At 36.1% G+C, this 15,167-nt stretch overlaps 1 protein-coding gene across 1 annotated transcript; it reads left to right on the forward strand.

Moving 5' to 3' along the window:
• Positions 1-315: 315 nt before the first annotated feature.
• Positions 316-10,962, forward strand: LOC127380805 (oxygen-regulated protein 1-like). The gene is made up of 4 exons (XM_051610287.1): positions 316-954; positions 2,328-2,499; positions 5,327-5,488; positions 5,555-10,962. Exons 1-4 carry the CDS (start codon positions 316-318, stop codon positions 10,960-10,962), a joined length of 6,381 nt encoding a protein of 2,126 aa, XP_051466247.1.
• Positions 10,963-15,167: the final 4,205 nt, after the last annotated feature.

Below are 15,167 nucleotides of genomic sequence, written 5' to 3' on the forward strand. Positions count from 1 at the left end.
ATTCTGGACTGACAAGTACCTTCTAAGGAAAGGTCTCTTGTACCAAAATGATAAGAGATGTGAAATTACATTGGAGAGCTTTGGGAATATTTGCGAGTAGAGCTATGCTAACTTAATCTGACAGTACTAGAGTCTTTGTGGAATTTAGAGATAACAGCTTGGATCCATTTAAATCTGATGATTTTTGGCACAACTTGCTGCTGTTGGTTTCTTATACATTCTCTTTCTGCACCTTTCAAAATGAAGATTGTGTTATTACTAAGTCATGGGAAAAGTTTTACATCCATCTCCTCTTTCTTCCAGATTGCTGTCAAAATGAGTGAAACACCTTCAACCAGTTACTCAGTGAATCAGCCAAACTCCTCTGGGAGTGAACAGAGTTTATCCACTCGCCATCTCAATGTTACTGAACCTGTTGTGGCAAAACGGATTTGTTTCTATAAAAGTGGAGATCCTCAGTTTAATGGGATCAAAATGGTCATTAACAACCGGTCTTACAAAACATTTGATGCCTTGTTGGATAGTTTATCCAAGCGAGTCCCATTACCTTTTGGAGTAAGGAATATTAGTACACCGAAAGGAAGACACAGCATCACCAATTTGGAGGATCTTGAAGATGGAAAATCTTATATTTGTTCCCACCAGAGGAGAATGAAACCCATCAACCTGGAACAGGCAAGCAAAAAACCACTGCCCTGGCAGATCAGTAGGCCTGTCAGCGCGCGTCGCCGAGCTGTGCAATTAGCAAGGCAGAATGAAGATGGATTTGGCCATCGAGAAAGAAAAATAACAACCCCCAAAAAGTTGCTTGTTTTCAAAAATGGTGATGTCAGACACAGACGCACCATGATTCTGGGAAAGAAAAATACACATACCTTTGAGGCCTTTCTGGATCATATAAGCGAGTTAATGCAATATCCAGTTGTGAAACTGTATACCACTGATGGCAGAAAGGTGAGAGCAAAGATGAGTACTGACAATATTACTGTGATTGCTTCTAGATTATTTTTAATTTAAAAAGTGATTTTAAAAGTTACAAGCTTGGGACACTGGCCGGTGTAAGATGGATGTGCTGAATTTCAGCTGTTTCCTTTCTATGCCTTTTCCCTTTCAGAAAGGCTCCTAGCCTGGAGGAAACACTGCAATCTTGAGATCAGAGAGAAGCAAGTGAAGACATTATATTTTAAGTCATCGAGAAAAAGTGCTTTTCTTTTTCTTACTTGAGCCTCTATCAGGCATGCTATTAATTCTGTACTTTTACATATTTACACAGAAACTTCCTTTAGTCTTAATGCTGTTTGTCTCTGATGATGCTTTAAAAATACGATAAGTAGCATCTAATAGCCACACGTATTTTATCATTACCCAAATGCAGAGTATGATTTGCCATTAACAACTTGGAACTATGACATCTGAATGTCTATTACACTTTGCAAGCCGTGGACCAGGTTTGATACCTCTAAACCCAAATGATGCAACGCTAATAATACTGATTTTGATCTCACATGCTGTTTTATGTAATTTTATCTCAGTGGTTTATTCATGTTCTATTAAATTACAGAAAATCACTTGTGGTTACACCTAATATGCATCTAGAAATAAAATTCCATGCAGAGCTCCACAAGTTTAAAGGAAATTTCATGTTTCCCCTCCATTTGGTGAAAATCTACATTGGGTTGGGAAACTGTCCATATCACATGTAAGGCAGTGAAGTGCAGTTTGTAGGCCTTATTTTGCAATACATTTTGGAATTGTAATTAAGAACTGTTAGACAAGGTTTTGAGCACCTTGATTAAGTCAGACCCGCTTTGAGCAGACTGCTAGACTACATGACCTTCAGAGGTCTTTTCCAACATATATTCTATGATTCTGTCTTATTGCTCTGTGGCAGTACAGGTCAAGTACTGTTGGCGTATCCTGAATTTCCTCTTTCTTCCTCAAAAAGTCTTCTTATGCATACCTACCTCCTACTACATATACTTATTTCATGGCTATGAGCAGTCATTGTGCAACGATGAAACAAAATTACATGTGCAAACACTTAAATTATAAGAACATTTTGTTCTGGATTCAAGTTGCTACTTGAATTTTTTTTTAATGCATTTATACAAGATATACCCTCACAGAGATAGGAATTGCCTTATAGGGATTGAAAAATTAATTCTGTGATGTGATACATATTTAATAGCCTGCTACAAACTACTGTAGGGACTAAAAAATGAAGATGTTAAAGCATGAAAGGGATAAATCTCTTACATTATTTTTTGTGGTTACTAAGGCAGATAATTTAATATTACTTTGTTGTTGTTTTTTTTTTTTTTTTCCAGGTTACTAATCTTCAGGCCCTGGTATTGTGCTCTGGAGCTGTAGTTGCAGCAGGGAGAGAGCCTTTTAAACCAAGCAATTATGATTCTCTTGTGTATTCGCAGCCTGCTAGATTGCTTGGAATGGCAAATCGTGTGTACCCAAACACAAATGCCAAGTCAGAAAGTGAAAATAGTAAGTTCTTTAAATTAATTAGTATTTTATTAATTGGTTTATCTCTCTCAGAGTAAGACACAGACCATGACAATCTTACTAGAAATAAGAATATTCAAAAAGGCCAGTTGAAACTGTTTATATCTGCTCTGACTCCTCTATAAGCATAAGAAAGTTCAAAATACTAATGTTCTTTTTAAAACCTAGGTTTCTGCTAAGTACTTAGATACAATGCATATTTTCATTCAAACAAACAGATTTATTTAAAACATGGAAGCAAATCTATAAGTATATTTTATTTTAATGCACTTGATTTTTATTGTTATTAATTTTGGGGTGTCATAGTTAATAATGTCAGTGGTAAAAGAGAAACCACAGGCTACTTCAGGCTCTTAACTGACTGACTTCCTTGAGTAAAACCTTTGTGCTGTTTTCAGAACTTACCTTAGCAAGTGGAGGTTTGTTTTGTCATTGTCATGACTTTCATTTTTTCTCATGTCCATGCTTCACATAAACAGGAAAAACATTAACTTTCCATTCAGAAATTCATCACATTTTTGAAGCTGCTTTTATCTAGATTGTCATCCCTTTCTATACCCTCATGGCTGTAATACATGTTTTTTGGTAAGTTTGGGAAAGATATACAAATGTGTATTTCCCTTTAATTACTCACAGAGTTATGCCACTGACAACATCAGTTAGAGTGGCAAATGACCAGTGGATGATCAAGAACATGAAGAGCTGCTGGAGAGGTGGCAGGCTAACTGAATAGCCTGAGGTTGAGGGGAACAAAGAGTCACAGTATCAAAGCTTTAGGTAGTGTTGGAATCCTCCACATTATAGCATCCTGTAGGGCAGAGTTGCCATCTAAGGTAAAACTTGTTTAACCCAGAGGTGCCTTGTACTCTTCATATAGGTGCATGCTGTACTGGATACCCCAGGGAACAGTGTAATTGTTTCTGGACTGAGACTTTCCATGGTCAATGTGACTGTGTCATGGAGAACATTGATACATAAGACACTTGGCTTCCATTTACTCAAAGGAGTTTCTTCTGCATCCCTCACAGTTTATGTCGTCACCAAACCGTTTTAGTCTCAGCCTTCATGTTCTTTGACTTGCACAGCTTGAGAGCTGTTTGCAGAGCATAATTAATGGGTCAAGAGAGAATGTATAGGAACATTTTGAGAGTGAAAGTTCTGCAGAAAAAATCCTCCTCAAAATTTGCTTTGAGCCAGAGATCGAGCCTTGCAATGGTAGAAAATGTGAGTAGCTGGGAATCTGGTAAGCTCCTTCTCCTAATCTTTAGTTAACAGCAATTAGAGACAGGGAAACAAAACAACAACCTCTTTTTGTCTTTAATCTGAGAAACTCAGAAGTATTCTATGTAGGAGATATTATTGATGATGTGAGAAACTGGAAAATAAAATTCCAAGCACGTTGTTCCAATTCCATTTCCCGAGACTGAGAAGGTGAGATTTTTACTTTGGGAAGCAGAAGGTCTGGTCTGCGTTAGAAGAGTTAGTACAAACTTTTGTTTCTGATTCAGTTCATGGTAAAGCATATGCCAGGGAAACTTCAAGGCACTCTGCCTGAAATTATAGATACGTATCTATAAGAGTAGTATGTTAACTGTGAAAATCTTGGTATGTCACCATTTGTGACTCACTTAAGGAAAAAAAAGCGCTAAAATTCAAGCAATGTAGATAAGTTAATATTATATGTGTTAAAATGCCTTTCTGCAAGTGAAACCTTTTGATTAAATGGTGGTTTCTATATATTTAGGTATCAGTAGCAGTTGTGGATATCTCTGTGGGTGTGCATGCACTGTTTCCTTCACACATGCAGAACTTCTTGGAAGACAGCAAAACTTTAATTTTATTTCATGTTCTTTTATGTCTCATCTCTTCAATGACAGCTGCTAGAGAGAGATGCGATAGAATTATTTTTGTTTTAAAAAGCCAAATTCTTACAGAGTAAGCAAAATGTACTTTGGGAGTATTTAATGTGTATGCAACACATACTGGACCATAATCAAAACTCATTGAAGTGTGGAGGTTTTCTCATTTGCTTTACTGAGTTTTGAGCCATCATCTACAGTACTGTAGTATAAAAGGTGTCTCAGATGTCATCATTTAAATGCAGATTTTATAAAAAGTTCAAGTGCTTCAATGTTTACTTCTCTGTAGAAGGTCAGTCCAGGGGATTGGATCTGAACCCGTTATTCACATGTCAGTAGCACTACTCACAGTAATTACTCATATGCTGTGAAGTGTCAGATTAAGCCCAGGGAGATATATGCTCACCTTGGCTGACATTTTAGAACTAACTGCAAGAGCTAATAGGAAATGATATATTTATGATCTCTAAGGCATGAAGAAGTTGGTAGCTTGAAGCCCAAACAAGCAAGTGCCTGCAAATCCCTTGAAAAGTTCAAGGCAGTCTCAGCTCCCCACTAAGTATAAAATTAAAGCATTTAGTACTTTTCCTAGGCTTTGGAGTTTCAAATCAGACTATAGTTCTGGCATTAGAAAGAAGCTACTGCAAAATAAAATTAAGTGGAAAAGCAGTTAAATACTTGATTATTTATTAAAAATTTGTTATATTTCTCTCTCTAACAGCTTCTTAAACTGATCAGTGAGTTTAGCCATGTTTTTCTCTTTGCTGTCTAATACTCTGGTAAAAGAAAGACACTTCATTATCTTCCCTTGTACTAATTTTCTCCTTTCTTCTTTTCTCTTCCTTTGCTTACTGTCTGCTGTCTCACCATCCGGATCCTTTCGCATGATATTTGTCTGCTCAACATTCCACCTATTGAATGAATTTGGGTTCCTTCAATGTAATTTGTAGTGACAGCTGAAATGGGCTCTAGCTCAAGATCTCAGATATTCTCAGTTTCTTCTGATAAAGTGTCCAGCAATGATAACAACTCGAATGATAACAACTCAAATGATAACAACTCAAATGATAACTCAAATGATAACAACTCGGTTTCTTCCTATGCTCCTGAGAGTCATAACAGTATAGGAGGAAATCAGTTAGTTACTGGTAAAGACTTATCTGTGGCTCAGTTTGAAGAGGACATTGAGAAATCTGTTCATCTTAATCAAGATGGCAGTATGACAGTGGAAATGAAAGTTCGATTCAAAATTAAAGAGGAAGAAACCATTAAATGGACAACAACTGTAAGCCGTGCTGGCCTTTCTGATGACAAAAACACCACCATTTTCAATTCCACAATGCATGAGGAAGACTGCTTATCCAATGTAAATTCATCAGAATGTACAAAACCAAACCATGCTCCATTTTTGAAGAGCTACGATAAAGAAGAGGGAGACTCATTACAGCAATTCAGTGCAGAAGTGTCAGACAAAGAATCAGAGTCTGATTTAAAAACTGCTGGTTGTAATAACTGTAAGGACAACAGTTCTGCAGACCTAGATGTAAGCGATGTACCTGAGGATAATATCAAGCCTCGCTTCTATAGGCCTCCCACCCCTGGGCCAAGGCGTGTTAGACAAAAGAAAGCAGTAGTTGAAAGTGTCACTTTGGTATCTGAGAAAGAGGTTCAGGAGAAGAGAGTAGAACAGTTTTCCTACAGTGAGGAAATACAGAATGGAGAAAATAAATCTGAGTATTGCATGGTAGCTCATTCAAGCAGAAAAAAATCAAGTGTCAGTAATTCAAAGTTTAGCGAGATGAGTGACAATGATTTATTAAAGCTTTCTTCAGAGAATATAAAAGAAGAAATGCATTTTACAGTAAGCCACAGAAGTAATGATTTAATAGATACCACAAATAGGAAGATGGTAGAAATGCCTGACAAAGACAAACTGGTACAGAAGGCACTAGAGAAATCAGTTGCAGAACAAGATACACATAATAGTTTAGTATCAAGCTGCAAAGCTAACATTAGTGGTTTCATACCATCCTCAAAAATTTACCAGGCAGCTAGGCCAGGTTCAGCAGACCACATCCATGAATCAAGTGACATTAAACAAATAAAAAGATCATTGAGTTCTTTTGTTAAATATTCAGAATTATGTCAGTCAAAAGAAGAAACTATATGCGAAGCTGCTGATTTATTACCTGTTTCTCAAGATTCAATGCATTCAGCCTGTCCTGAACTTAGCCAGATGAAGGTGATGGTACCCCCATGTAATAAAACTGCTACTGAGAAAATAAATCCAACTGGCTTCTTTCCTAGTGTTACTGAAAGTGAGAATCAGATCAGTGACAGGACTGAATCTGAGACAGCAACAAGTCTCATGGATGACAACCAATCTGCATCTTCCCTCACCAAAAAGAAGAAGAAGAAGAAGAGAAAATCATCTAACTTTCTAGAGCAAGGTACATATGAAAATCAAAAAGATAAAGAAATTTCAGGAATAATTAAAGGTGAAGGAACACATACCACAAGAAAAACTACACAGGATTCCACAACAGAGGCCATGGATAATTGTTCTGAAATGCCTCAGAAAAAAGGAATAGAATTATCTGTAAAAAGCAGCAATGGGTCTGTCAATTCAGACAAAAGCATATTTCCTGAAGATGAGTTCTCTCACCAGGATTCAGAGGAACAAAATGGATTATCATTTAATAAAAAACAAAAAAATAATGACAAAAAGTTGGCCAAGGTAAAACTGAAGTCAGGCAAAAAGAATAGTGTGGTTTCATCTGCAAAGAGTGAAGATGGTCAAGTGACAGCTGATTCGAACAATGAATCTGAACACAGTCAGGATACACTGAGTAGCAAGAAAGAAGGAATAAATCTCTCAACCAGTTCTTTTGAACAGACATCTAACTCATCAGTGTTTTCAAAGCCATTGTCAGAAGTGCCAAAGAATCTTAACTTTGAAAAAGAAAAGGAAAAGAATATTTTGGAAAAGTTATCATCAAAGAAAGAGAAAAAACAAAAAGGAATGAAGAAAAATCTAAGTAAAGGTGCAAATAAATTAAACATATCAGAGAGAACCATTACACTAGAGGCTCTAAAACAGGAGGATTTTCAAGAGGATGTTCTTGAAAACTATGTCCAAAGTTGGCTGAAAAACTTGTCACCAAATACTGTCTTACCCCCTATAAATAAAAAAAAAGTGACTGTAGAGAGCAACAATGCCTCTCATTTTCCTAATGAAAATACTGATATTTCTATAGATAAAGAAACAAGATTTCTCATAAATAAATTACATGTGACTGGAAAAAACCATCTGGTTGAGCATAATCCAACAAAAAAAACATTAAAGCCTATTTCTGAAATAGGAACTTTAGAAGAATCAGGTGAGAAACAAACTGACTCTTTGATTCATGCTGATGCAACAATACTAGAAGAAGCCAAGCATTCTCTAAAGTCAGAATTTCATCATGATGGTAAGCTACAGTTATTTCATGAAACACAAGACAATGATAACAAGATGTCAGTCGATATTCAGGATAACAACCTATGTCAAAGGAAAAAATCTGAAGTTGCTGTTCAAGTTGATTGTGCAATTGTCAATGAGAAAATGGAATTTGATGTTCAGAATAATTGTATGTCTAGCATGATGCTGCATGAACTACAATCAAATTTGCTTGTTCTCCAGAAGGAGCATAGTGGATGTATAGGAAAAGCCTGCAGCCTTTCTGATCTTTCTCCTTCAGCTTTTGGTTCTTCCTCCAATGTCCTCCTAGCTTGGCTACTTCTACTGAATCTGAGAGAGAATTTGATTGAGACAATCAAAGACGATACGAAAAAAACAACCTGCAGCTGTTCTGAAATATTCACACAGTTACAATTTCTGAAACAAAATTCATTAGTAGAAAAAGTCAATGAACTAAAGGCTGCCTTATCTCATTTTCAACAATCAACAGAAAATAACTGCTTAAGCTTTGGGGGAGAACTCGAAAAGCAGGACTCCACAGATTGCCATGATGATATGCCTGTATCTGAAATTCGTAATGATATACATTTGCATGCAAATGAAAACTCAATTGAGCCTTGCATTCCAAAGGACAATACAACTTCTGAAGAAGCTCTAAAATTGACTGGTGAATTAGAAAGTTCTTTAGATATACAGAAAGATCTTTGCAGAGAAACAGAGACTTTGAACTTGAGTGCTCCCAAAACAGAGCTTGATGGTCAATATGCCAATACTCATTCAAATATCTGTAACCCTGCATTAGCTGTAGAGTCACCTGAAAGAAATGAAGATATGCCTGATAGCCTATATAAAAAGTCTCAAGATAAAAACACAGATACATCATTTGCTAATGAAGAGTCAGAAATTTCAGTAGAACCTAACTCAACAGCTCATAGTGTAACGTCTAATGACAAAAACTGTATTTTAGATCATGATACTTCTGAGTTAGAAGGTGAAAAAAATATTCATGTTACTACTAACAAAAGTGAAGATGAGAATGTTGATCCAAAGCCAGTAGGTAATGAGAAAACCCCAAATAATCAACTTGAACTATCTGTTGAATCCTCTGTAGAATACAATAATGAGGATTATTCCATACAGGCAGACAAGAAGGATGCAGAGACTGATGAGGAAATATCTGAGAGGTTATCTACAGCCTCTCCATTATCATTTTGCTATGAATCAAAACAAATTACAGAATGTGATATGAGTGAAGGAGAACAGAAATTGCAAGTAGAAGAGCTGGAGAACAGAACGCATTCAGATGCTTCTCAACTGAAAAAACGCTTAAGAAGTCCTGCTACTTCAGACTGGTCAGATTACAGACCAGATACTGAAGAGAGTGATCATAACTTTAGAGCATCCAGTGATTTGACCAATGAAAGCGAGGAAGAAGCAATACTTGAAAAACATTATAATACTGGCTATGTAAAAAGAACTATTGAACGACTTTATGGCAAGCAGGAAGCTTCATTTAAGCCTGAATTTCACAAAGGATTTCCTTATGTGTCAAAAGTATTTCCAAAAGATACTGAAGAATTCTACTCTGCAGTGGCTGAAAAAACAATTTCTTTTTCTCAAGAAAATAGGTCTTATTCTGCAGAGAAATTTTCACATTCTCCAATGCCATCACAAGAATTTCCAGTAAACACAGACAAAGAGGACACTATATCAAGAAGAGAAAGTACTTCTTTACCAACACCACAAACTACTCCTAACAGAGAGGAGACAAGTTATACTGATGACTGTCCAGAGGAATCTCCAAAGCAACATTGTGAACCTATCTCACAGGCTAATGAAGAAGAAGGAATATTGATAGATAAAGGTAAATGGCTTCTCAAAGAAAATCATTTAATAAGAAGATCACCACCTGAACGGATTGGAATGTATGGTAATTTGGATACAACATCAACAGACACAGTCCTTGATGCTAACGGTGATGATGTTCCATACTCGCACTTTGGCAATCTGAATCAGTACCCAGCCCTCAATGAAATCTCTTCTTCAGAACTTGAAGAGATGGTTAAACCCTCTGCAAATTATTGCAACTACTTCAGTGTACCTCATCATAGTGATTCAGATCCGTTTCAGGATGACTTAAATATAAAAAGCTCATCTAGCCGCAATGGTAAGATCACTTCCCTTCCTGCAGCAAAGAAAGAAAAGATCAAACCATCAGTCATGGTGGGTTCTACTTCCACACAGGCTGATGCCAATTTTCCATCCTTTACATCTGGAGAGTTTCGATTGCCTGATAACAAGGTGCATCCATTGGAACAGCCTTTAAATGATGAACCCATACGGTCTCAGCCAACTGATGGTAGTAATGCTAACCAAAGTGCTCTTCGGGAAGAAGATTCTCTGGATAAACTCCATGCTATATGTGGCCAACATTGTCCAATACTGATGGTGATAGTAACACCAATTAATGAGGAACAGAGAGGATATGCCTACCAAAAGGCATCTGATATCGAGAACCAGCTGGGGCCATGTTTGTTGGCCAAAACGAGTAAACATTTACAATGGTCACGCAAAGATTCAGTAACAGACAGAAATAATCATGTGACTCTGAAGAGTAACTGTATCAATAAGATTGCCAATAATATTTTCAATAGGTTTTATGCTAATAACACCTTAGATTTTATTGGTAACATTGGAATACTTGCATGTTCAACTCTGAAAAATACAAGCAGTTTAGGGAAGTTTCATGTTATAGAGGATATGAATGCAAAACCTGTGGAAGTCAGCAACTGTCAGAATAATGTATCCAAACACACACCCAGTCATCCTGAGATAGGCACAAATAGTGAGCTACCCAACAGAAAGTCAAAAACATGCCAAAGTCTAAGAATAAGCCTAATTCATATTGTTGGAGAAAAAGTTTCTCCTGTGTTGGCAGATCCAGCAGAAACTTGTCATTCTGAAACATTTCTGAAGTGTGACTCTTCTTTAAATAACACTGAACATAATGCCTCTGAAAATCTGAAAAATGAAAATGCCATTCCTACAGAAGAAGCAGAAAAAGAAGATGGTTCCTTTTGTACAATGGAAAACGGAAATAGCAAAGATGAGAAAGACTTGGAATAGAGATCTTGGAATTTCTATAACATTAGACTAGTGAAAACATCTTCAGAAAGATAAATCAATCACAAAACAAAGTGCTAAATGCCACGCCAAATAAAAGTCTCAAGATGAATTCAGCCCAGACCTAGATAAATATAAACCTCAATTGTATATCTTTGCTGAAATAGAGATAATTACTTAGATTTTTTGGAAACCAACATGTGCATAAAAGCTGTTATTCTAGAACAGTGATTTCTTGGCTACAAAACAGGTTTTTGCTGAGATATACCAATCATCTCATTTTCAGAGAAACAACTACTGCTTGTTAGAACAGACAACTGAAAGCTAAAATACTCACCCAAGTTCTAAGACAAGATTCCTATATTTTATGACATTTAAGAAGGGATTTGAGAATTGTCTTTCAGTAAAAATGCGTTTTCTAGAACAAAATCAACTGATCTGTTTAATTTGAAATGAAAAGCAGGAAATGGCATTCAAAATCTGTAATACAATGAAAACTAGGAAACAGAAGTCATGTTAGTTTTATATAGATTAAAATTATCAACTCGCTATGTCAGTTTTTAAAGGCCAACTTCAGAATATTTGTGTGAGTAAAGAGATTTTTAGTCTGTGTATAAGATCATCCAGAACCCAAAAGAAGTTTGCCTCTTTTACTCAGAGGAAACTAGAAAAGGAGTGTATTTTTTGCCTCTGGGATTCCACGGGAACTGAGAAGAGAGACTGTGTGTCCATGGACTTCCTGACTACCCTTGCCATATTCCCTTCTGAGGCAGCACTGCTTATTCTTAAAATTCTTGTACATGCAGTACAAGCTTTAGTTCTATGTTCTTCTTCAACCTCTGTACTTCAAAAGTAGTCTGTGTCTGTTTTGTTTGGGCTTCTTTGTAAATATATTGTGTCATGAGAATCCAAGGCATATGTAATATGATTCAGGATCTTTCAATATGTTATTAGAATGACTTTGGATACCTGTTTACAGCATTTTTTAATATTATGTGTGCGTAGTAAGCACTTACATATGGTTTACAATTTTCATTACATTATTTTAAATATGACATGGGAAAATATTTAATGTATATTGTGATTAGGCAGATTATTTCAGGGGCTTTTGTTAGATTTTAATCTCTAACACTGCAGAGTATCTTGCTTCAATGTTGGTGAAGTTAGAGATATGCCTGAAGACGGAAGCTGCTATTTTTTAGTAAGAGAATGAGATTTTGGCCATCCTGTACTCTTGGAGGCTGTGCCTAGACCAACTGGCATGCAGATGCTGCAATAAGCCCTGGGTTGTGATCCTTCAGTTATCCAGACTGGGGACCTGATTAAAGGCTGACACAAATCCTTTTTGACTCAGAGGCTTTGATTGCCTCCCTCCGTGACAGAAGGCACATAGAGGCAAAGTAGAAGTTGGAGCTGGAGCAAAAGGGGTCTGCAGTAGAGGTAGGGAACCTAGAAGCACTCTTCAATCATTTTTAGGAGGTCAGTGGCAGATATATTTCAACATAAATAACTGATTTGTTTCTGTTGTTTGAAGCAGTGTATTCTGTGTAATAAACTAACATTACAACCATAAAGCAACATATATTGTCTAATAAATTTCACACAAAATTGCTGTGTGTTATTTTCTATGCTGCCTTTTTTTTCCTGTTCTTCCCTCCATCTCCACATTTTTTGTGTCCTCCTTCACATGATTTAGGACTGCTCCAAGTGAAGATTCTCGATAGTATTTTTTCATCTCTTTACATGTCAATAGAGAAATAAAACCTATGTTTGGAAAATGAAGCTCAAAATGACTAGAATCCAACTAAATGCCATATAGCATTCCGAGTACCAGGCTTCTATGCTGTAAATAATGTCTAAATGTTAGATGGGCAAATTAACAGCTCATGCTCTTGAAATCTTTCTGCCAGATTTAGAGCTTCCGGTGCTGCATTCACTGCACCTGAAATTTTTTAAATCAAGGTTCAATAACCTTTAACCAGGTGCTTGTTACAGGGTTACTGAGCAAAATAAGCACTTAAAAGGTGAGATGTGAGGTACTGCCTGAGGTTACGATTAGCAGAGACCACAGCAAACAGTGAAATGATTGTTACAGTAACTGAAAGTCTTGCTTCTGGTTTCAGAATGCTAACTGAAAAAGTAACAAAATGGTTACCTTACAGCAGGAGACAAGATTGACACTGAGATTTACCATAATGTCATAGGGTTTATATATTCATTAAAGGTTCAGGGGTGCTATAGAATATTAAGTGGCTGAGATATGCAGATAAAATAAAATTTCTTTAGTCATGTAAGACTGGAGAAGGCCAAAGAGAGAACCTCACAACGCTGAGACTAGAGCAATCTACTAATTGACAGAGGGAAAAGCACCATGATGAGTAATACAAGCTGCTTTATACAGGTGGCTTAATTCTGCAAATTAACTGCAAAAGGAGTAGAGGCTTTCTAAAGAGGTCAGGATAAAATATACTGGGAACTGACAAGTGTATGTGTAAAGAACAGGACAGAAAAAAATTCAGAAGGCATTCAAGGGCATTATATAGATTATGCCATACTTCTAGAAGAAATTCAGGTTTTCTTCTAGCCATTATTAAAAAACAAACAGCCAGTAAAACATATAGATTACAGTCCCAGGAAGTTTCGGTTTATTTAGCTTAGTGCCCTGCTATAAAGAAACCACACAATTAGGTAGGGAATTCCATTTAATAAATCTCTTTTTAAAACTTGCTATATGTAGTCAACATGGCTTCCACTGGGGGCTTGTTCTAGAGCTTGAGTCCTTCTTCTGATGTCTGTCTTAACTGTTTCCTAATGTCTATCCTAAGCCTAGTCGTGGTTAGCTTATGTACATATGTTCCAGAGCCATCATTGCCGTTTATGTAGATATGTCTTTTTTCTCCTTGGTATCTATCAACCAAATCAGACATTCTCACCTACACAAACACTTTCTCCATTTACTTTAATCATTATGATTGTCTTTCTCAGGACTTCTTCTAGTATCAAGAAGTATTTTTTTGAATATGTTTACCAGAACTTTATGGGACACTGACAATAAAATTTCTCAACTTAGAAATCTCTCTCCTGGTGCATCTTAGAGTCACATAATTGTAATTTCCTTGTCTACTAATATTATTTTTCTGCTTAGCTGTATATATCTGGAGATAACTGTCCATTAATTTAAAATTTGTTCAAAAATATTACCTAGTATTGCTTTGGTGTAAGGTACATGGACTTTAGTATCTCAGAGCACTCTTCATCCCTTTCTGATTTTTCTTTTTATATTTCCCATTCCATAGCCCATTCTTGTCAACAGTGCTGACATTTCCCAATGACTGTATGTCACCATTCTTATTTAAAAAAAAAAAAAGAAAAAAGAGGCAGTTTTCATTTCATTGCAAAGTCATGCTTAGCTTGTGTTTTCAAATTCAGCACACAGTCTTTCTTTGGTTACTCTCTTTTAATGTGTGTGGTTAAATAACGTTTTCACTAATTTGTTTTATTTTCCTGTGTTATACCTAATTTTTCAGTTAAATTGACTTTGTTAACCTCTTCCCTTAGTTTTTTTATAAATTTGTTATTTTAAAATCAAAGGCATTGTGGACTAATTTTACTGTGAATCAACATAAATATTGAGAGAAATAAAAAAAAATAATTATAAAAATCTAATTCAATAACAGTCAGGACTAGCATTTCATCTAAATACAGTATTTCCTGGCATTGTGGTTTGTTTCTTTTTTTCTTTTTTTCTTTCTGCAGTATCTCACAACAAAATTTTCAAACAGGTGCCTTTGCCAGTGCATGACAGGCTTACATAAAAAATGGTTACACAGCACATTGGCCACAGAGAAGTAAAAATTGCCTCAATATGTATAAACCAATGGCTGCAGCAAGACAAACAAGACATAGGTTCTACCATTAGGTCTCAGTATGTTAGACTTCAGACTGTGCCTTTGCTGTTCCTTGTTTTCTGCCTTTTATTACAAGCAGTATTAATTATTCAAACACAACTGCTAAGTGGTGTAGGAGGACATATATTCTCAACACATTTATTTCCTAGATAGAAAGATATTGACACTCATTGCACTTAGGTCAGCCTAATTATCAATTTCTTAAATACATTTTCTTTTCGGACACGGTTAAAAATAAGCAAGTAAAATGAAACTTAGCTTATCTTTTTCCACTATGCCACAGAAAACTAAATGTAAATC

Source organism: Apus apus, chromosome 2 (assembly GCF_020740795.1).
Source record: "Apus apus isolate bApuApu2 chromosome 2, bApuApu2.pri.cur, whole genome shotgun sequence".
Classification (NCBI taxonomy): Eukaryota; Metazoa; Chordata; class Aves; order Apodiformes; family Apodidae; genus Apus; species Apus apus.